Source organism: Panicum hallii, chromosome 7 (assembly GCF_002211085.1).
Source record: "Panicum hallii strain FIL2 chromosome 7, PHallii_v3.1, whole genome shotgun sequence".
NCBI lineage: Eukaryota > Viridiplantae > Streptophyta > Magnoliopsida > Poales > Poaceae > Panicum > Panicum hallii.
Window position 1 is genome coordinate 13,768,390 of NC_038048.1, and position 23,405 is coordinate 13,791,794.

Sequence of the window (23,405 nt, forward strand, 5' to 3'; positions counted from 1 at the left end):
TTACGGTCAGTTGGTCAGGCCTATATCTTGGGAGGACAATATCTGAGTTCTTTTGTTTGGAAAAAAGTATCTGGGTTCTGCACTGCCTGTTTGGAAAAGCTGCAGTATTTACGAAAAAAACTACTTGGTTCCTTTTCCTGCATCATATACCATCATTTATCTTGTAGTATAAACATGGTATGGCATATTGTTTTTATTCTACACTCGTTGTCTGGTTGGTGAACACTTATTTATCTTGTAGTATAACCATTGTTCCAATAGTTGTTAAAGGCATTCTTATGCAAGTTCATTTTTCTTTGTCGGTTTCTGCTTTCTATTTTGTAAATCGTGTCAAACATGTGCATGGAGCAGCCTCCCAAGTGTTAACATTAGGGAATATAGCAAAGAATGCCTGAAGAGATTTTGATAGTGCTGTAACTATTCGCATTTGCATTACAATACAAGGTCATTTCCTATTTCCAGTGAGCCTATCTCAATCTGGTTAGGTTGATCTTATCAAGCAAACCAGAACATATGCAGAGTGAATATTTGCTAGTTCATTTTCTTCTATGACTTGCGATAGGTTGCAAGTGTTCCGATCTGTTTGCCCAATTGTATGCAGGTTGTTCCAACTGAGTATAGATATCTCTCGAAGAAAGTAGTGCCAACAAATCAGTTTTCTGTCATGGAGTATTTTCTTCCCATGCGCCCAACTGACAGGGCCTGGCCAGGTAGTTGTTTGTTTTGCCCTTCAAGCAAGGTGTGTATGTTCATCTCTTTTCAATGCTAAGCTCTTTTTGTTTGTCCTGCAGCTGTTTACTTCCTTTATGATCTCTCACCAATTACAGTCACAAAGAGGAAAGACGGAACTTCCTTCATTTCCTAACTCCTCTATATGCGGTTCTTGGAGGCACATTTGCCATGACAGGTTATAACCTGCACCCTATGGTTTTATGTTTTCTATTATTTGTGTCATGCAATTTGTTTTGGTATTAACTGATAACATTAGTTGCATGCAAGGTCTTACTGAGAACACAACTTGGAAAAGAAAAAAAATAGTTCATTGTTATTACGATTCATTGCTTGTTACAATACTTTTCCTGACTTTTGTTATACAGGAATGCTTGACTGATGAATGTACCGGCTTATCGAGTCTGTCACCAACTCAAAGACCAGAAGCGTGTTGCGGTAATCGCGAATTTCACGGTGGACGAATGGAAACCATGGATACCTGCGGCTAGTCAAGCCAGTTATAGATCATCTTGTCCCAGCTAACTGATCAAGCCATGTTGGTTTACATGTTCTATTTGCTCCATGCATGGTTAACTTATAAAACTTACAATCAGTTAGTGCTATTTAAGTTTGGGTTCCTCTCTATTCTTGGTGCAGCTCAAGAACACATCTGACAAGGAGGAGAAGAGGTTTCAAGGTCTAAGTTATACCTTATCCATGTCACCTATATAGTGGAGTAAATGGAGCTTGTTTCGGCTGAGGAGTTCTATGTTACTACGTTTGCAATTTTGGATCAATGATCATATTGTCACATCTCTGAAACCTAGTTCTGTGTTGCCAGAACGTGCTCTTTCTATCTTTCTATCTTATATGGCAGTCAAAGGTTTTCATCCTATCAACTAATGCTTGAATCATTTGTTAACTAGTGCTTTGATAGTGCTTGCTCCAGGCTTAAATAGTGCTTGGTCTAGAATGTGCTCGTGTGTATTATATATTTTGTGTTGGCTCCAGAATGTGCTACAGAATGTGAAAGTGTGTATTTTATAGTGCTTGCTGCAAGAACCCGGCCGGAATGGATCCTTGAGTTCCAATAAGAGGGTGTTTGGTTCCTCTGAGCGTATTTTAAACCCCGTCATATCAGATATTTGATGCTAATTAGAATTATTAAATATAGACTAATGATAAAATAAACTTCATAACCTCTAGGCTTATACGTGAGATGAATCTAGTAAATCTAATTAGTCCGTGATTAGCCTATGTGATACTACATTAAACATTTTAATGTACGAAAATCAGTTGGAACTAAGAGGGTGTTTGGTTCCACTGGACTTATTTTAAATCCGTCACATCAGATATTTGGATACTAATTAAGAGTATTAAACATAGACTAATGATAAAATAAACTCCATAACCCCCTATATACGCGTCTAGTAAACCTAATTAGTCCATGATTAAACCATGTGATGCTACAGTAAACATGTGCGAATCATAGATTAATTAGGCTTAATAGATTCATCTTATGAATAAATCCTAAATTTATGCAGTTAGTTTTATAATTAACTTATATTTAATCTTTTTAATTTAATTATTCTTTTAATTTAATTGATATTGAAACATTTGATATGACAATAAACCTTAGGAAACCAAATACCCGTAAACCAACACCCCCTAAACCAGAACAGGATCTAGTGACAAGCCAGGATTCACTCGATCCTGGCCAGGATCAAAACTTGGTCCGGCACTAATCTGGTGCTGCCGAAGGAGGCCTTACTCAGAGAGCCAGAGGCCAAAACCCAGGTCGCGATCATGGCAATGCGATAGCTCAACCACCCAGCTTAATGGCGTCTAAATCCGTGTTACCCCGCCGCAGCCGTCAAACCCTCCGAGTCCCAAGCCAGGGGGAGACACGCCAAGACAGCAGCGCAGCACCCCCAGCAAGCATAAAGCCAAAAACCCTGGCCGGAATCGCCTCCCGTCGCAGGGCGAAACCACGCGCGTCCGTCCTGCCCCACCCTATCCACCCGGCCGCATCTGGGCCCTCCACTTGCCCCGCACCATATCCCATCTCCGCCCGCGCGGTCACGTGCCATTCCGCTCCACCGCGGCAGCCTGGCGGAGTCCCCGATGCCGATGCGTGCCGCGAAATTATTATTTTAGGCCGCACACCCCCCATCCCTCCGCCCTCCTGGCTCGCCCCCACCCCTCGGGATATCCGCCTCGCCTCGCCTCCACTCCGCCCGGCGCCTCCTCCTCCCTCCTCCTCTGCTCCGCCCCGCCGCCGCAAGGATCCAACCCCCGCGCGTCGCCTTCTCCGCAGCCTACCCATTCTTCCCGAGGTATGAGCTCGCCTGCCGCTCCGCTATTTATTTGTCCCGCTCGTCGCCTGCGCCGCTCCCTCTGTCGCAGCGCAGCGGAGCTCGCCAGATCCGCGCGCCGCACGCCGATCAGCGACACCGCCGGTGAGGCCGCGCGCCGTCATTTCTCTCCCCGTTGCCGGTGGGATGGGGGTTGGTTGGTCTGGCTGAGTAGTGGGTTTAAGGCTGGATTCGTCAGCACGGGCAGGGGTTTTGCACCCTCTGGGCTGAATCCTATGAATTCTGTACGGGAATGGGAGGCTGACCGGAGTGGGTGATGGATTCGGGCTCTATAGTTGGTTCGAGCTGCTGCGAAGGTGAAATGTAGGTTGTCTCTGCTTGCAGGATGAAGGGGTAACCTCTGTCTGGCTCTGCTAATGTCCAGTGTTGCTGGCTGTGGTCTAGTCAGTGATGACCGTGCCCATGCTAGATTGCTAGCTGCCGTTCTGTTGGTACTTGGTAGGTGGTGGTTCTGCGTCTTTGCTATGATTGGGTTTAAGGTTTTAGTACCAGCTGTCTGATGAATTAGGGTTTAAGCACTCCTGTTTCCATGTGGGCAGGTAAGGTATGCGCATGGCTTTGTTGCTTGTTAGTTTTGTGCTATGTGTCAATGTTTACGTTCTGGGTAGTGGGTATTCTTTCCCTGGTTATCTACTACCCACATGCAATTCGTGCCTACTTTTGTGTGCCATATTTACTTTAATTTCTTTTTGCTGCATGTTAAATCTAAAAATAAAGTGTCATTGCATCAGTATGTTGTGCACGGAAATGGGGTTTTACCTACACTTTTCGGAGAAAAAAAAAGCAATCCGCTCTGAGATGGAATGAGCATTTAGTATGAAAAGTTGATTTACCTTCTCCTGGAAAGAATACTTCAAATCTATAATAATATCTATATACTTCTGCATTTACTTTCTCTAAACATCTCTCAAGCAGCCACATCACCTCGATTATTCTGTCCGCCTAATATAACTTTGTGCTAGTCTTCTCTCCATTGGAAGCATGTCTCCCCGACTCCTCTCTTCCACATCCATCATATAACTGATACAGCTCGGTTGACTTTCAATGTAGTCTTCACAAGTGCACCATTATAATGTGAGCAACTAAACAGCCACTATCTGGCTCCACAGTTGCTCCATTTATGTTAGCAACTGAACATGCACTGTCCTTCCACCTCCCAATCTTCTTAGAGGTCGCCAATAAGCTAGATAAGATCTCAACATAGTAGGTACCCATAGCCTTCAAATGAGTGGGTTTCTAAAACATCTCTAAAACCTAGGACATGGTGGGTGCTGGATAAACTGTACCTTTCTTGATTCTGAACAAGTGAACAGGTTTTACTAGCGAGTGACCTATAAACCATAATCCTTCTTTTGTTTTCTTAAATATTCTAACTTCCTAAGAGTATTCTGCTAGAGCACTGATGAAGTTGCTCTGCATTGACTTAACAAATAACTTTCTCATTGGCTTCTGTCAGATTTCCCAGGAGTTTTCCCTCTGGTTTAATGGCACTGTGCCTTTGAGAAAATCTTTAATTGTGCTGTCTGGGCTACGGAACGATAATGTCGCAACTTGGATTAGCTGCAGCTGCCTCAAAGGTGCTGCCACTACTCCCTAATCGCCAGAGAAGTTCAGCTGGGACTACATTCCCATCCGCATCATCGAGGCCCTCAACCCGAAGGAAAAGCCGCACACGTTCACTTCGTGATGGAGGAGATGGGGTATCTGATGCCAAAAAGCACAACCAGTCTGTTCGTCAAGGTACTGTGAATTTTTTTTCTTGATTCAAGCTAAAATTTTGCTTCCATCCAGATATGAAGTTTTCTTGCGTGATATTGTTTAACATTGTAATGTTGCAGCCTCGATAATATGTATGACATAAAAATGGTAGCTGTGGAACTTGCTCTGATAAAACAGTACTGCAGCAAGACTAATCTTTTCTTTTTCAGATAATCGAGAGTAAATTTTAAATATTCGATATGATGTTCTTATTACTGCATATATATATTTCTTTAGAAGAAAAAGTATTTGCAAGATAACATATGCAGTACATCAAATTACATATGTCTGAATTTTTATTTTCTTTATATATTCATTCCTGTTGAAACAAGTGATGCTCTACGTCTTTTTTGTCAGTGAAATATGCACAGAAAATTAGATTATAGTTGCTAGGTATTAATGTAGATGTGCTCAGTCTCAAATGTTTGTCTTCATGTAGGTCTTGCTGGCATCATCGACCTCCCAAATGAGGCAACTTCGGAAGTGGATATTTCGCAGTACGCACTTTGACATTTTACAGTTTTATTACATGTTTATTTTGGAAAAATATTCTGCAGCTTATTTATACTAGTTTCCTCATTACTACTTGTCTTAATGTTGCTCTGTGCTGAAATATTGTAGGACCGTACACCTCAATGTATGATAGTAAATGATTCAAAATATGTGCTGTCCTGTTGCAGTTTGTAACACAGCCATGGACCTGTTTCTGTATCTGCTATTTAGAGCATAATGAATACGCTCACTCATATGACGTGGTTACAGCTCATGCTGCAAAACTACTTTCAGAATAGCTAGAACGCAGACAATTATGAAATCATGTCCGCATACATCTTTTTCAGACTTTTGTTCAATGTAAATGCTTGACTTGAACTGTACATATATGATAGATACAAAGCCTATTTGAACTTTGTTGATTTATGAAAACCATGCATATTGTAAGCATTCTGAACACAACAATAATCCTTTCCTTTTGTCCTTTTGCAGTGGATCTGAGGATCCCAGGGGGCCAGCAGAGTCCTATCAAATGAATGGGATTATAAATGAAACACATAACGGTAGACATGCCTCAGTGTCCAAGGTTGTTGAATTTTGTGCGGCGTTAGGTGGCAAAGCACCAATTCACAGTATATTAGTGGCCAACAATGGAATGGCAGCAGCAAAGTTCATGAGGAGTATCCGGACATGGGCTAATGATACTTTTGGATCGGAGAAGGCAATTCAGCTCATAGCTATGGCAACTCCGGAAGACATGAGGATAAATGCAGAACACATTAGAATTGCTGATCAATTTGTAGAGGTGCCTGGTGGAACAAATAATAACAACTATGCAAATGTTCAACTCATAGTGGAGGTTAGCGCTGCTAATCTTTTGGTTTACTACTGATCCACTAGTTCCTTTCTTCCTTGGTAACCATTGGCATATTTAAGTAGAGATTCATATTTCTCCCAGCTCAGCTAATGTGGTTGTCTAATTGTAACCATTAAAACTATGGACTTTTGATATTGCAGATAGCAGAAAGAGTAGGTGTTTCTGCTGTTTGGCCTGGTTGGGGTCATGCTTCTGAGAATCCTGAACTGCCAGATGCATTGACTGCAAAAGGAATCGTTTTTCTTGGGCCACCTGCATCATCAATGAATGCATTGGGAGATAAGGTTGGTTCAGCTCTCATTGCTCAAGCAGCCGGGGTCCCGACTCTTTCGTGGAGTGGATCACATGTGAGTCTCGCACTCTCCTCTCTTTGATGACTATCTGCTGATCTTACCTATATTCATTTTCATATTCTAATGGCACTGTGTTTAGGTTGAAGTTCCATTAGAGTGCTGCTTAGACGCGATACCTGAGGAGATGTATAGAAAAGCTTGTGTTACTACCACAGAAGAAGCTGTTGCGAGTTGTCAGGTTGTTGGTTATCCTGCCATGATTAAGGCCTCTTGGGGAGGTGGTGGTAAAGGAATAAGAAAGGTTCGTTATTTTATGTGTCAACTATATATTAAGAGATTGTGCACATTGGAGTTTGGTATGAAGAGCTAACCACCTTTTTGACATGATTAACTCGATTTCCTCGACAGGTTCATAATGATGATGAGGTTAGAGCACTGTTTAAGCAAGTGCAAGGTGAAGTCCCTGGCTCCCCAATATTTATCATGAGGCTTGCATCCCAGGTTAGTTTTTCTCTCTGGAAGTTATATTTGACCCCCCCCCCTCTTTTTTTTTTCTCGGGAGTTATTGCTGTATCTTCTGCAAGCTTCGTCCGATACATTAATGACAAATGAACCGATGACCATTTCTGGAGATCAACATATTTATGAGAAGTTAATTGATGGGTACTGTTGAAAAAGACAACAGCTGAGTGGATAGCGTACTGTTTTTAGAATCTAGGAATCATTGTGTTCCGGTTGAAACACTGCCCTTGCTGGAGTTGGACTAAGCTTTTCTTAGTTTTGAATGACATGTACATGAACCATTTATGTCAATTTACAGTCGGTAGTCGGTACCATGGAAAGGTTGGGACCATGGTTGGAGAGAAGCAACATACCTTGTTTCCAACACTTTGTGGGGAAAATGTTTAACCCTTTTTCTTTTGGACTACCTTGAATACACTTGTTAGGTTTTCACGATCATCACTCTTTATTGAACTGTGGTTTGTCAAACAACCAAAACAACTTGTTCATTCTGTTCATCTGGAAGCCTAGAATTGTGCTTTGTTAGCTGTAGCCAACGTTGTGCTTGATTCTAAGTCTTGTTCTCTATTATAGAGTCGTCATCTTGAAGTTCAGTTGCTTTGTGATCAATATGGCAATGTAGCAGCACTTCACAGTCGTGATTGCAGTGTGCAACGGCGACACCAAAAGGTCTGGCCCCCTACCTACCCACCCACATACACAATTATTGAACCATATTTTGTTATGCAATCTATTTCTCACTTGTAGTTCTGTTCAAATTTTTTTACAACAGATCATTGAGGAAGGCCCAGTTACTGTTGCTCCTCGTGAGACAGTTAAAGCACTTGAGCAGGCAGCAAGGAGGCTTGCTAAGGCTGTGGGTTATGTTGGTGCTGCTACTGTTGAATATCTTTACAGCATGGAGACTGGAGAATACTATTTTCTGGAGCTTAATCCCAGATTACAGGTTTGCTCTGTTTAGCCTCGTTATTGATTAATTAACCTGTTGGAAATCCTTTACAATGTTAAATGGTCTCCATTCAGGTCGAGCATCCAGTCACTGAGTGGATAGCTGAAGTAAATCTGCCCGCAGGTCAAGTTGCTGTTGGAATGGGCATACCTCTTTGGCAGATTCCAGGTAATTACCAATCTAACAACTTATTTAGTTCCTTATTATTTTAATTTCTAAATTGTCTCGTTATGTAGAAATCAGACGTTTCTATGGAATGGACTATGGAGGAGGGTATGACATTTGGAGGAAAACAGCAGCTCTTGCTACACCATTTAATTTTGATGAAGTAGATTCTCAATGGCCAAAGGGCCATTGTGTGGCAGTTAGAATTACTAGCGAGGATCCGGATGATGGTTTCAAACCTACCGGCGGAAAAGTGAAGGTGAGGTTTTGTGATGACATATATATTGGTCAAACAGATTAAGTTTGGTAAAATAACCAGGTCTTGATTTTTTTTCTTCAATTTTTCAGGAGATAAGTTTTAAAAGCAAGCCTAATGTTTGGGCCTACTTCTCAGTAAAGGTAACCTGTTTGCAACTTTGTTAAACTAGCACATTAACCATTCTGCGTTGGTGCAGATAGTATAGATGGGGCTGTTTGTTAATTAACCATTTGTCTCATTTAGTTAAACAAATAGCATTCTGACTCCCCATTTATCTGTTTTCAGTCTGGTGGAGGCATTCATGAATTTGCTGATTCTCAGTTCGGTATGTGCAAATCAAGTGAAATATTCTTTGTAATTTGTTTTGGTCCTCATTTTTGAAAGTTTGCTTGTTTCTATACAGGACATGTTTTTGCATATGGACTCTCTAGATCAGCAGCAATAACGAACATGGTTCTTGCATTAAAAGAGATTCAAATTCGTGGAGAAATTCATTCAAATGTTGATTACACAGTTGATCTCTTAAATGTGAGAAATGTTAACCACCTTCTAAAGCCTCCTTTTCTTTTTGTTGGTTTTATACTATCATTGTGTTTGTTTTTCCATTACACCTAAACCTGTGGTGCTATCTCCCTATATTCATTCAGGCTTCAGACTTCAGAGAAAACAAGATTCATACTGGTTGGCTCGATACCAGAATAGCTATGCGTGTTCAAGCTGAGAGGCCCCCATGGTATATTTCAGTGGTTGGAGGAGCTCTATATGTAAGATGAAGAAATAACACCACTCATGCTAGCACTTCTCTCATGCTACTGTGAAAAAACATACCAATGTTTGGTCTAATTTAATCGTTGTTACGTCCTACAGAAAACTGTAACCGCCAATGCAGCCACTGTTTCTGAGTATGTTAGTTATCTCACCAAGGGCCAGATTCCACCAAAGGTATGTTTTTGTAGGATACTCTGGATATTTCTTTAAGGTGAAGAATGGTTGACCAAATACTCTTACATGCAGCATATATCCCTTGTCAATTCAACAGTTAATCTGAATATCGAAGGGAGCAAATACACAGTAAGTGTGACATTCCATAACAAAATCTATTTCAGCTACAATAAAGTTAAGGGATTCTGAGTCTTGTCTGCATTGTGTTGTAGATTGAAACTGTAAGGACTGGACATGGTAGCTACAGATTGCGAATGAATGATTCAGCAATTGAAGCGAATGTACAATCTCTGTGTGATGGTGGCCTCTTAATGCAGGTACCTTGTTCTTTCTTTTATGATTTATTAATACTTCTGATAAATGGCTTCAAAGTTTATGTCAGTTCTGATTGTTGAACTGTAATGGCTTCAGCTGGATGGAAATAGCCATGTAATTTATGCGGAAGAAGAAGCTGGTGGTACACGACTTCTGATTGATGGAAAGACATGTTTGTTACAGGTGCATACTCTCTTTCTCCCTTTATATTATTCTTGGTGTCTGATTGGGAAACTTTTGCTAGATTTGTCTATCATTTATTGTCTATCATTTATTACTGCATTTCGTCTGTAATCACTACCTTATCTTCAAAAAATCATATTGTTTGCTAACAGGATACATCATGTTAGAAAATTGTGCTTAATCCTTGTTGTGAAGTTATAACATACTTGATTCTAGTGACATTTAACTACAATACCTGACTTAAAAAATCACTGTAATGAGGGGGGAATCGAAAAGAGGCCTTTTTAAGTAAGATTTTAGCTGTACTATGCTATGCCCCAAGTAGGTGATGACTGTGTGTTCTTGCAGAATGATCATGATCCATCAAAGTTATTAGCTGAGACACCCTGCAAACTTCTTCGGTTCTTGGTTGCTGATGGTGCTCATGTTGATGCCGATGTACCATATGCGGAAGTTGAGGTTATGAAGATGTGCATGCCTCTCTTGTCGCCTGCTTCTGGTGTCATTCATGTTATGATGTCTGAGGGCCAGGCATTGCAGGTTATAATCGTACATCTCCACTCCGTGCATTGTGCTTGCATCACATAACCATTGCATGTCACATTTCTGAACTTGTATTTTGTTCTAGGCTGGTGATCTTATAGCAAGGCTGGATCTTGATGACCCTTCTGCTGTGAAAAGAGCTGAACCATTTGATGGAATGTTTCCACAAATGGGCCTTCCTGTTGCTGCCTCTAATCAAGTACACAAAAGATATGCTGCAAGTTTGAATGCCGCTCGAATGGTCCTTGCAGGATATGAGCATAATATCAACGAAGTAAATATTCCATCTTATTGTGATTATCTTTCATTTCTTTTCTTTGTCTTGTGTTTCCTTTACTTATATTATGTTTTGTGTACTACATCCCAAATAGAGTGTTATTCTAGCTTTGTTCTAAATCAAACCATCTTTAAGTTTTAGCATGTTTATACAAAAAAGTACCAATATTTATGGTGCCAAATAAGTATCATTAGATTCATCTTCGGGACAGAGAGAGTATGCTTTTATGAGTTAAGGGTAAGCCTGGGTTCCTTTTTTGGTCCTGCTAACTTTTGGTTCCAAACTTTGTAAAAATCTATGGAAAATTATAATGGCTAGCCTATGCTGATAAAGCTCATGTTAGTGTAACTGCAAATTTTGCTACATCAATCATTTTCTTTCTTTCAAGAGGTTTATCTTCTAGTTTCATAATTTTCAGTTGCACTTCTTTCATTTGAAGTCATTTGTTTTGGTGTATATCTCATTAATTCCTTAGCATTTATTTATCACATATTGATTGATTCATTTTAAACTCTGCTTCTTTTCAGGTTGTACAAGATCTGGTATGCTGTCTGGACGATCCTGAGCTTCCTTTCCTACAGTGGGATGAACTTATGTCAGTTCTAGCAACTAGGCTTCCAAGAAACCTTAAGAGTGAGGTATGGGACAATTACAAGATATAGCCAATCTGGTTTAAAGGAAAGATGATTCATTTTACCAGATAGATTATCTTAATTTTTCATATTGGCTTATGTTGATGACAGAAAAGTTTGGCATCACCAGAGTAAAATTATGATATTTTATAACACTAGTTTGCACTGTGTTATGTGCTTTAGACTCTGTAGTTTGTTGTAGTTTATTATGCAAAATTTAAAATTGTATTCATGTGCTAAAATTCAAAGTATTTCACTTCAGCATTTTACGATAGAAGCTGAATCTTTCAGTAAGTTTTGTTTTGATTTCGTGATTGTAAATCTTCTGGTATGTACCTTTTTCATTTGAGCTCTTATATTTCTATCTTTTATTATGCAGTTAGAGGATAAATACAAGGAATACAAGTTGAACTTTTACCGTGGTGAAAACAAGGACTTCCCATCCAAGCTGCTGAGAGACATCATTGAGGTCAGTTTTATATTTCTTGTATGGTATTGCATTTTAAACTGTTTGCTAATTTTGGCTTTTTTTTTGGGTATTGTAGGCAAATCTTGCTTATGGTTCAGAGAAGGAAAAAGCTGCGAACGAGAGGCTTGTTGAGCCTCTTATGAGCCTACTCAAGTCGTATGACGGTGGGAGAGAAAGCCATGCTCATTTTGTTGTCAAGTCCCTTTTCGAGGAGTATCTTGCTGTGGAAGAACTTTTCAGTGATGGGATTCAGGTTATCAGACATATTCAAACTGAACAGATCAGCACTAAAAAAACACAAAATGTTCACTCCTTTCCATTCTCCTAGTTAGGAGCACATTTTAACAAATGACATGTACATGTAGCTTAAAACTTTTGCATGTCTTCAGATGGAATTCACTGGATACAATCTGTCTTACAATTTTTCTTTAATTATGTCTTGACAGTCTGACGTGATTGAAACCCTGCGTCATCAGCACAGTAAAGACCTGCTGAAGGTTGTAGACATTGTATTGTCTCACCAGGTAATTTTCTTCATGGTCTGATGTCTTTATGCAAATGATCACTAAAAAGTTTCTGTTATTGATAGTGTGATTTTGTTCATAGGGTGTGAGGAACAAAGCTAAGCTTGTAACAGCACTTATGGAAAAGCTGGTTTATCCAAATCCTGCTGCTTACAGGGATCTGCTGGTTCGCTTTTCTTCACTCAATCATAAAAGATATTATAAGGTGCAGTGACTTAAAATAACCTAGATATTCCTGTTATGATTTTCTTTGATATTTTATTTTAACTAATTCCATGCATCTTAATAACAACAGTTGGCCCTTAAAGCAAGTGAACTTCTCGAACAAACTAAACTAAGTGAACTCTGTGCAAGCATCGCAAGAAGCCTTTCTGATCTGGGGATGCATAAGGGAGAAATGACTATTAAAGATAGCATGGAAGATTTAGTCTCTGCCCCACTGCCTGTTGAAGATGCACTTATTTCTTTGTTTGATTACAGTGATCCAACTGTTCAGCAGAAAGTGATCGAGACATATATATCTCGATTGTACCAGGTATTATGCCAACTAACTTGATGTCTTTCATAGTCCCACTGAGCACGTCTGGTATGTATATACTAAGAAATGCCCTAATGACATGAGATGCTCATCTTTTCATTTCACTAAATATTGAGACAAGGCATACTGAAGATTGACTAAAATTAGTTGGGTTTGGAAAGTTTTGATTTCCCAACTTGTACTATATGTATAGCAAGACATGCTGGCTAACCTGCAAATAATACTTTTCAGCCTCTTCTTGTGAAGGATAGCATCCAAATGAAATTTAAGGAATCTGGTGCCTTTGCTTTATGGGAATTTTCTGGAGGGCATGTTGATACTAAAAATGGACAAGGGGCCGTTCTTGATCGAAAGAGATGGGGTGCCATGGTGGTTCTCAAATCACTTGAATCTGTGCGAACGGACATTGTAGCTGCCTTAAAGGATTCGGCACAACATGACAGCTCTGAGGGCAACATGATGCACATTGCTCTATTGAGTGCTGAAAATGAAAATAATATCAGGTCTGTTCATGTGCAATATGAGGTATGTTCAATGGATCTTTTGTCTGTGATCTATGTAACTGATCCATCTCTTTCAGCAGTGATGATCAAGCTCAACATAGGATGGAAAAACTTACCAAGATACTCAAGGATACTAGTATCGCAAATGATCTCCGAGCTGCTGGTTTGAAGGTTATAAGTTGCATTGTTCAGAGAGATGAAGCACGCATGCCGATGCGCCACTCATTCCTCTGGTCAGATGAAAAGAGTTGTTATGACGAAGAGCAGATTCTCCGGCATGTGGAGCCTCCCCTCTCTGCGCTTCTTGAATTGGTCTGTTTATCAACATTACTGCATGTTGTTTTGCTACATCTTGTTCTTATGGCTTGCTTGTGTTCTTCACTATTTATAACTCATTTTGTGTATTATGAATACAGGATAAGTTGAAAGTGAAAGGATACAATGAAATGAAGTATACTCCATCACGTGACCGTCAATGGCATATCTACACACTAAGAAATACTGAAAACCCCAAAATGTTGCATAGGGTATTTTTCCGAACTATTGTCAGGCAACCCAATGCAGGCAACAAGTTTACATCAGCCCAAATTGGCGATACTGAAGTAGGAGGTCCTACAGAATCTTTGTCATTTACATCAAATAGCATTTTAAGGTCGTTGATGACTGCTATTGAAGAATTAGAGCTTCACGCGATTAGGACTGGTCATTCTCACATGTATTTGTGCATATTGAAAGAACAAAAGCTTCTTGATCTCATTCCTTTTTCAGGGTAAGTGTGTACATAATCCTTTATTTCGAAAGATTTGGCTTGCCATGGTTTGCCTCCTCAACAAAGCTTTTCATTGTAATCAGGAGCGCAATTGTCGATGTTGGCCAAGATGAAGCTACTGCTTGTTCACTTTTAAAATCAATGGCTCTGAAGATACATGAACTTGTTGGTGCACAGATGCATCATCTTTCTGTATGCCAGTGGGAGGTGAAACTCAAGTTGGACTGCGATGGGCCTGCCAGTGGCACCTGGAGGGTTGTAACTACAAATGTTACTAGTCACACGTGCACTGTTGATGTAAGTTGGCCCTACTATTTCCTTATTTTGTATTGCGCACATTAAAATATAAGTCTACATGTGGTTCTTATATATTTCGAACTATATTTCCTTATTTTGTATTGCGCACATTAAAATATAAGTCTACATGTGGTTCTTATATATTTCGAACTATCACCCCATTTAATCATGTTCTGAAGCACATAACTCTTTTAATGGTTTTAGATCTACCGGGAAGTGGAAGATACAGAATCACAGAAGTTAGTATACCATTCTGCTTCTTCGCCAGCTGGTCCCTTGCATGGTTCTGCACTGAATAATCCGTATCAACCTTTGAGTGTCATTGATCTAAAACGCTGCTCTGCTAGGAACAACAGAACTACTTATTGCTATGATTTTCCATTGGTGAGTTGACCTCTCTCTCCTTATCAATCTCCCTCTCATGTACCTATCTGTGTTATAGTTATTTTCAACCAAAGCTGATAATGGCTAAAAAATTGTAGGCATTTGAAACTGCACTGCAGAAGTCATGGCAGTCCAATGGCTCCAGTGTTTCTAAAGGAAGCGAAAATAGTAAATCTTATGTGAAAGCAACAGAGCTGGTGTTTGCCGAAAAACATGGGTCTTGGGGCACTCCTATAATTCCCATGGAGCGTCCTGCTGGGCTCAATGACATTGGCATGGTAGCTTGGATCTTAGAGATGTCCACTCCTGAATTTCCCAATGGCAGGCAGATTATTGTTGTAGCAAATGATATTACTTTCAGAGCTGGATCATTTGGCCCAAGGGAAGATGCGTTTTTTGAAGCTGTCACCAACCTGGCCTGCGAGAGGAAGCTTCCTCTTATATACTTGGCAGCAAACTCCGGTGCTAGGATTGGCATAGCCGATGAAGTGAAATCTTGCTTCCGTGTTGGGTGGTCTGATGAAGGTAGCCCTGAACGTGGATTTCAGTACATTTATCTAACTGAAGAAGACTATGCTCGTATTAGCTCTTCTGTTATAGCACATAAGCTGCAGCTGGATAGTGGTGAAATTAGGTGGATTATTGACTCTGTTGTGGGCAAGGAGGATGGGCTTGGTGTTGAGAATATAAATGGAAGTGCTGCTATTGCCAGTGCTTATTCTAGGGCATACGAGGAGACATTTACACTTACATTCGTGACTGGACGGACTGTAGGGATAGGTGCTTATCTTGCTCGGCTTGGTATACGTTGCATACAACGTCTTGACCAGCCTATTATTTTAACTGGGTTTTCTGCCCTGAACAAGCTTCTTGGGCGGGAAGTGTACAGCTCTCACATGCAGTTGGGTGGTCCTAAGATCATGGCAACCAATGGTGTTGTCCACTTGACTGTTTCAGATGACCTTGAAGGTGTTTACAATATATTGAGGTGGCTCAGCTATGTTCCTGCCAACATTGGTGGACCTCTTCCTATTACAAAACCTTTGGATCCACCAGACAGACCTGTTGCATACATCCCTGAGAACACATGTGATCCGCGTGCGGCCATTCGTGGTGTAGATGACAGCCAAGGGAAATGGTTGGGTGGTATGTTCGACAAAGACAGCTTTGTGGAGACATTTGAAGGATGGGCAAAAACAGTTGTTACTGGCAGAGCAAAGCTTGGAGGAATTCCTGTAGGTGTCATAGCTGTGGAGACACAGACCATGATGCAGCTTGTCCCAGCTGATCCAGGCCAGCTTGATTCCCATGAGCGGTCTGTTCCTCGTGCTGGACAAGTGTGGTTCCCTGATTCTGCAACCAAGACCGCTCAGGCATTGTTGGACTTCAACCGTGAAGGATTGCCTCTGTTCATCCTTGCTAACTGGAGAGGTTTCTCTGGTGGACAAAGAGATCTGTTTGAAGGAATTCTTCAGGCTGGGTCAACAATTGTTGAGAACCTTAGGACATACAATCAGCCTGCATTTGTCTACATTCCTATGGCTGGAGAGCTGCGTGGAGGAGCTTGGGTTGTGGTTGACAGCAAAATAAATCCAGACCGAATTGAGTGTTATGCTGAGAGGACTGCGAAAGGCAATGTTCTTGAACCTCAAGGGTTAATTGAAATCAAGTTCAGGTCAGAGGAACTCCAAGATTGTATGGGTAGGCTTGACCCAGAGTTGATGAATCTGAAAGCAGAACTCCAAGGTGCAAAGCTTGGAAATGGAAGTCTACCGGACATAGAATCCCTTCAGAAGAGTATAGAAGCTCGTACAAAACAGTTATTGCCTATATATACCCAGATTGCAATACGGTTTGCTGAATTGCATGATACTTCCCTCAGAATGGCAGCTAAAGGTGTGATTAAAAAAGTGGTAGATTGGGAAGAATCACGCTCTTTCTTCTACAAAAGGCTACGGAGGAGGATCTCCGAAGATGTTCTTGCAAAAGAAATAAGAGGAATAGCTGGTGACCACTTCACTCACCAATCAGCAGTCGAGCTGATCAAGGAATGGTACTTGGCTTCTCAAGCCAAAATAGGAAGCACTGAATGGGATGATGATGATGCTTTTGTTGCCTGGAAGGACAATCCTGAAAACTACAAGGGATATATCCAAAACCTAAGGGCTCAGAAGGTGTCTCAGTCGCTCTCCGATCTTGCAGACTCCAGTTTAGATCTTGAAGCATTCTCGCAGGGTCTTTCTACACTATTAAATAAGGTAAGCTTTGCTATTTTCAGACTCCAGTCGCTCTCTGATTATTAATTGTGTTTAACTTGGGTTCCACCTGGTGCTATCTGCTGCATCTTACTTCTTCAGAGTTCCTATTCCGATTGTATATTGCTAGACACTTACTGTGCGTCTTGCCAAATCATGGTTCTAATACATACAGATATCGTGTAACCATTTTCATCTTCTCACATGTTCCTTTGGATGCTCGTTCAGATGGATCCCTCTCAGAGAGCCAAGTTGGTTCAGGAAGTCAATAAGGTCCTTGGTTGATGAAATGATAACGACACATCCAACATAATGTGTATGCTACATGTTTTTGATGAAGTACATACATAGAAGGATATTGCTCAGCCTTGATTGATCATTTCTGATCTGAATCGACCATTATTTATTAAAATTTGTTCTGTTGGACCTGATCCTGTGGTTGATATAAGCGCAAAGCTTGGGGCAGCCGACAATTAGCAAGGGCACAAAGTGAATATGTGCTCTGGTTTTGCAGTAATCAAGTAAGGCACGAAGTTGTATCGCTGTAGTTCTGTGATGTAACCAGGGGTTCAATTCTGTAATTTTAGGGTGTATCTTGCGGATACTAGCATACAGTTGAGTGGTTCATTAAATCTTGAACTTGAATAATATGTTTTGTAGGCATGTGTACCTCTACGTGAAATAAATGTTGTTGAATAGAATTCGGCATTAGAATTTGCTGGCACTCATAATGCTTGAATGCACAGCATGTCGTTTGTACCTTTCCTGGATTACCTGTAATTTTCTACTGCCCCTTGTTAGTAAGGGAGTGTTGAGTGTTTGGATTTTAATGGCTAAAGTTTAGTCATGTCATATTGTATATGGTTTCGATTCGTATGATCGTATGTTTTGATGCTAGTATGTTTCGATGCCAACTAGGAGGATTAAATATAAATTAATTATAGAGGATTAAATATAAGCTAATTATAAAACTAATTGTATGTTTCGATGCCAATTAGGAGGATTAAATATAAGCTAATTATAAAACTAATTGCATGTTTCGATGCTAATTAGGAGTATTAAACATGAGCTAATTATAAAACTAATTGTATATTTCGAACTAATAATTATAAAACTAATTGTATGTTTCTATGATCCTATATTTCGATGTCAATTAGGATGATTAAACATGAGCTAATTATAAAATTAATTGGAGTCTATTAATTCTAATTAATATATAATTATCATATATTTATTGTAGCATCACAGGGCTAATTATGGATTAATTAGACTTAATAGATTCATCTTATGAATTAGTTGCAATTAGTTTTGTTAGTAAGCTATGTTTAATATTTTTAATTTACTAAACATCTGATGTGATAGTAAACATCTTATGTGACAGTGATAGCGATGTGATAGAGTTAAAATTTAGTCGGTTAAAATTTACCCCAGCTGGATCCAAAGAGAACCCAGTTGCAGGTGGGTTTGCCTGTAGGGCACCGCAACACCCCGGCCCCGGATGGACAAAATACCCTTCTAACGCGTACAAATTACCTGTAGGTTAAAAGACTTTATATGGTGGTGGTGGTTGGGGGGGGGGAGGGGGGTGGGGTGGGGGGCGGGGGCTAACGGGTACAAATTACCTGTGAGAAAAAAAAACATGTTTGGTGGAGACCTAGGTGCCAGATTAAAGATGGTAGCATAGATCGGGTCCGCGTGGAGAAAATGACAGTCTGTCAGCAGGTTGGTTCTGCACGGTGAAAATGGCCTAAATTACCTGCGGGCAAACAAATCTTTATATGGTGGGGGGTAACGGGTACAAATTACGTGTGGGAAAAAAAACATGTTTGGTGGGGACCTAGGTGCCAGGTTAAAGATGGCAGCATAGGTCGGGTCCGCGTGGAGAAAATGACAGTGTGGCAGCAGGTTGGTTCTGCACGGTGAAAATGGCCTACAGGTTGGTTCTGCACGGTGAAAATGGCCTAAATTACCGAATTTTTTTTAAAAAAGGGTTAAAAAGAAATTTAAATTCAAAAAAAGGGTGCCGGTTTGGGAAATTTCGAAAAATGGGTACCTCCCGCCCAATGAAAGGGTGGGATGACGCATCCCGCCCATCCAACGGGCGGGGGGTCGGCGGGGGGAGGAAAATCTCTTCGCAGGGGCCTCTTTGCGAAAAGTCAGGCGACATCCCGCCCTTCCAACGGGCGAGGTGTCCTCCGAGGGGCCTCCCGCCCGTTGGGAGGGCGGGACGTGGGCCTCCCGCCCGTTGGGGGCATCCCGCCCCCCAACGGGCGGGAGGCCCACGTCCCGCCCTCCCAACGGGCGGGATGTCCCCCCCCCCCCCCCCACTATTTAAGCCCCCACCCACCCCCTAATTCTCATAAAATTCATCAAAAATCAGAAAAAAGAAAAGGAGGAGAGGAGAGGAAGAGAGGAGACAAAGCGGCGAAGCCCTGTCCACACGTCGGTTTGGAGGTATTATAATCGTATAATTATTAATTATTTTTACGAATATTTGTTAGGGTAGTTATACGTAGAATTCAGTATTTTCAATAGTTTTTAGAAATATTTGTTAGGATAGTTCTATTTTAAATAGTTTTGAGTATTTTAATAGTTGGTAGATATATTTCTTAGGCTAGTTATATTTTAAATAGTTTTTATAATTGCAGTAGTTTTTAGATATATTTTTTAGGGTAGTTATATTTCGAATAGGTTTCGGTATTTTGAATAGCTTTTAGAAATATTTCTTAGGGTAGTTATATTTTGAATAGTTTTTATAATTGCAGTAGTTTTTAGATATATTTTTTAGGGTAGTTATATTTCAAATAGGTTTCGGTATTTTGAATAGCTTTTAGAAATATTTTTTAGGGTAGTTATATTTTGAATAGTTTTTATAATTGCAGTGGTTTTTAGATATATTTTTTAGGGTAGTTATATTTCGGATAGGTTTCGGTATTTTGAATAGGTTTCGGTATTTTGAATAGCTTTTAGAAATATTTCTTAGGGTAGTTATATTTTGAATAGTTTTTATAATTGCAGTAGTTTTTAGATATATTTTTTAAGGTAGTTATATTTTGAATAGGTTTCAGTATTTTGAATAGCTTTTACAAATATTTGTTAGGTTAGTTCTATTGTAAATAGTTTATAGTATTTTCAATTGTTCGTAGGAATGTGTCTTACGGTACTTATATTTTTCATGCAGATATGGCGCAGACACCAGAGCTCCTTGACGCGCACATCGATGAACGGCACAGGTCGTACCTGGCTGCGGTGGAGGGGCAGGAGCTTCACGAGTTGCGCCCTCGTGTAGCAAAGGAGTTGTTGCACCTGGACGACCGCTGGCTTGACAGGTGATACTTTATTTTTTTTACGAAACTAATGTATAGCGTGTAAGATAATTGTAACCACAATGCAAAATATACAGGTTACGTGAGGCTGGTTTGCTGCCACTCTCACGTATGCTTCAGGCCGGCGACGGCCAAGACGGTGGTGCGAAGAAGCGGATGCAGCTGGACCGCTCTCTACTTGCAGCGTTGGCGGACAGGTGGCGTCCGGAGACGCACACGTTCCACTTGTCGTGCGGGGAGATGGCCCCCACGTTGCAGGACGTGTCGTACCTGCTCGGGCTTCCCATTGCGGGTGAAGCTGTTGGCCCGGTTGCCGTGCCACCTTTCTGGAGGGTGGAGCTGCAGGAGCGGTTTGGTCCCGCGAACCCGCCACTTGTTGTGAACGTACCTGATTTGCCCGGCCCCGCCAAGAGTTGGGTAATACAATTTAGGGTACGTCCAGTTATTTTTTATTTAATTTAATTGAATCATATGTGAGTACCTCTAAGTTTTGAACAAATATATTACAGGCTCAGGATCTGCACCCTTTGGCTGGGCAGTACGAGGTGTCACGATACCTGGAGGCGTATCTGTTATGGTTGTTCGGCTGGACTCTTTTCTGCAACTCTACCGGCAATTACGTGGACAAGGTGCTCATGCAATACGCGCGCGCGATTGCGGATGCGGAGCCGGGCCAGGTACCTGGGTGGAGCTGGGGATCGGCAGTGCTTGCTGCGACGTACCGAGGTCTTTGCCAGGCCTGTTTGAAGACGGAGAGGACTGCCGTCATCACAGGCTGCCCACTTCTGCTGCAGCTATGGTCGTACGAGCGATTCGCCATAGCGCGTCCCCTAATCAGCGAAGAGCCTTATCCACCCGAGATGTACGGGATGTGGGACGAGGATAGCCCCACGATGGGTTCGCTTTGGACCGATCGACGGGTAAGTTCTTTTAAGCTCTTTAATTTACTGTTATACGTTTCTGTATACGAGGAGTACCGATGCAGTTGTGTAATTTTTTCAGATGAGCTGGGCACATCGGCAGGTCCGAAAAGCATACCCTCAGTTCGTGTCCGAATTTGATCGGATGCGGCCACAGGATGTCATCTGGACACCGTACACCGCTGCGGCTATCCAGACACGTGCGCCGCATGGGTTGTCTTCCCTCTGCACGCGTGACGAGGAGTACTGGCTGACAAAGGCGAACCTAGTGTTCGATATTCTCGTCGAGCCGTACTGCGTCGAGCGTGTGATGAGACAGTTCGGGCGACGACAGCAGTTTCCTCTCGTACCTCGAGCGTTCCAGGCCGTGCCGCGCAACGTACACGAGTAAGTTTGTGATAACACGTTTTGTATGACTTATATATTCGTTATCATAAAGCAATGTTGAATTTCAAATGTTCGCAACAGATATTCGCGCAGGGGATATCATGCCAACGAGGTGAACTGGGTCGTCAAGATGCAGGAGTACGTGCAAGGGTGGCTAGACGCACCTGACGATGTGTGGGACGAGCCGCAACCACACACAGAGGCGTCTTACAGCGCATACCTCCGCTGGTACCTCCTTCGTACGCGTCCGTACGTCACTCGTTCACGTATTCATGACGCGGAGGATCAGCACCAGCCGACCATTTCTGACACGTATCCCTCGTACCGTGATCAGGACCAGCGTGGCGCGGTACGTGTTTCGCAACTTGAATTACTAAATATTTTTTCTAAAAGATCGATACCAATAGTAATCTGCATCCCATTACGTATGCAGATCGATCTGATCAACTTCGCGGAGGTCGAAGCTACATCTCAGATCACGTTGATTGAACGTGGAGTGCGTGTACCGGAGGCACAGTACAAGGACAGCTTCCGTAAGATTCAAGACAGCTTGACGCGAGCGTTACGTGCACTGACGTGTCGCGGCAGAGACGACGTGGGGACCTCTAGTTCATCTCATGCGTCCGCCCACGTGTACACAGCTGGCCCGTCGACCTCTACAGCACCGCACGCAGCGTCCAGCGGTACTGCCGCTAGTTCAAGCTGTAAGTTCTTCATAATTGCCATTTCAATCACCTATGATTTACACGACTAATTTCATTTCTTTTTGTAGTCATGCACTCGACGGCAATGGGACCTCCTCCTGCAAGAATGGAGCCTCAGACGTTTGGCGCCTATGCTCCAGGACCGTCTCTCCCGTCAGGCTCGAGGCCAGCTGCACCGTACTCTTATGGCTATGCTCAGCATGCATGGTCGACGGGAGCTCCTGCATACGGTGGTCCATTCGGTGTGCCGGACTGGGACGCCTGGGAGGGCGGCTCCGCCACTTGGTCAGAGCTGGTGGGCGGCGGCGCCGAGCCTGACATCATTGGTCCATCCCAGACATATGACGCTCCAGGTGCACAGTCCCAGGATGACCCCTTCACACCTGCACCTCCTCCGCCTCGTCCTCACCGTGCTCCAGATGCATTTACGTACTCGGAGGACCACATACGCCGACGGCCTAGGACTAGGGGCGGGAGGCCCAAGAGAGCGCGAGGTCCGGGACATGCGGAGTAGATACTCCTGATTTGGTGAACTTTTTATATTTGAACTGTTTTTGTATGATACTATTTTCTTTTTAATCGGTTGATCTATCGTACTGTCGTAATATTCGGATTCTACGTTGCAAAACGTTATCGTTTAACCATCTTCATACGAATTTTAGATAGAGCAATCTTCTTCGTAAAATTGAATTAAAATTTTATATGTACACAAAAGAATATGGCGAATCAATATTGCATTTGAAAACAGTCTGAATTTCAAATAGATTGTAAATCATAAATTCCAAAGGAAAATAACAAAAAAAAATCATAAATTCCAAAGGAAAATAACAAAAAAAAAAGGCTCTAAACATCCCGCCCACTGGCCGGGCGGGACGCCTCCCGCCCTCTGGCCGGGCGGGATGCTCCCTCAGGGACCCGTTCGCGAATAAGAAAAGTTTCTTATTCGCGAAGGGGCCCTCGGGGGGGCCTGGAAAAAGTTTTTTGAGGATCCCGCCCGCTGGTTGGGCGGGATGTCCCCGGCCCCACGCCTCCCGCC

The 23,405-nt window shown here is 41.9% G+C and overlaps 1 protein-coding gene across 2 annotated transcripts; it reads left to right on the plus strand.

Annotated features, from left to right (window-relative positions):
* Positions 1-2,889: 2,889 nt before the first annotated feature.
* Positions 2,890-17,884, plus strand: LOC112899438 (acetyl-CoA carboxylase 2-like). 2 transcript variants are annotated; one of them, XM_025967915.1, is made up of 34 exons: positions 2,890-3,047; positions 4,543-4,826; positions 5,284-5,341; positions 5,829-6,195; positions 6,354-6,560; positions 6,646-6,807; positions 6,915-7,007; positions 7,602-7,697; positions 7,801-7,974; positions 8,052-8,145; positions 8,214-8,401; positions 8,491-8,541; positions 8,687-8,726; positions 8,805-8,929; positions 9,049-9,165; positions 9,269-9,343; positions 9,416-9,472; positions 9,556-9,660; positions 9,755-9,841; positions 10,190-10,381; positions 10,470-10,658; positions 11,189-11,299; positions 11,673-11,762; positions 11,839-12,015; positions 12,209-12,286; positions 12,369-12,491; positions 12,582-12,821; positions 13,056-13,327; positions 13,405-13,639; positions 13,744-14,096; positions 14,180-14,393; positions 14,598-14,777; positions 14,876-17,035; positions 17,261-17,884. In XM_025967915.1, exons 2-34 carry the CDS (start codon positions 4,628-4,630, stop codon positions 17,315-17,317), a joined length of 6,966 nt encoding a protein of 2,321 aa, XP_025823700.1. In that variant the 5' UTR covers positions 2,890-3,047; positions 4,543-4,627; the 3' UTR covers positions 17,318-17,884. The 2 variants fall into 2 exon arrangements, with proteins under 2 accessions (XP_025823700.1, XP_025823701.1); XM_025967916.1 differs by having other exon boundaries at positions 2,891-3,047; positions 13,408-13,639.
* The last annotated feature ends 5,521 nt before the right edge of the window (positions 17,885-23,405 follow it).

Bases quoted from the DNA above. Each gene is read 5' to 3' on its own strand.
- LOC112899438 (XM_025967915.1), top strand. From the start codon at position 4,628: ATGTCGCAACTTGGATTAGCTGCAGCTGCCTCAAAGGTGCTGCCACTA. The intron at 9,661-9,754 runs GTACCTTGTTCT...TAATGGCTTCAG, and splicing joins ATGGTGGCCTCTTAATGCAG to CTGGATGGAAATAGCCATGT. The intron at 12,287-12,368 runs GTAATTTTCTTC...TTTTGTTCATAG, and splicing joins ACATTGTATTGTCTCACCAG to GGTGTGAGGAACAAAGCTAA.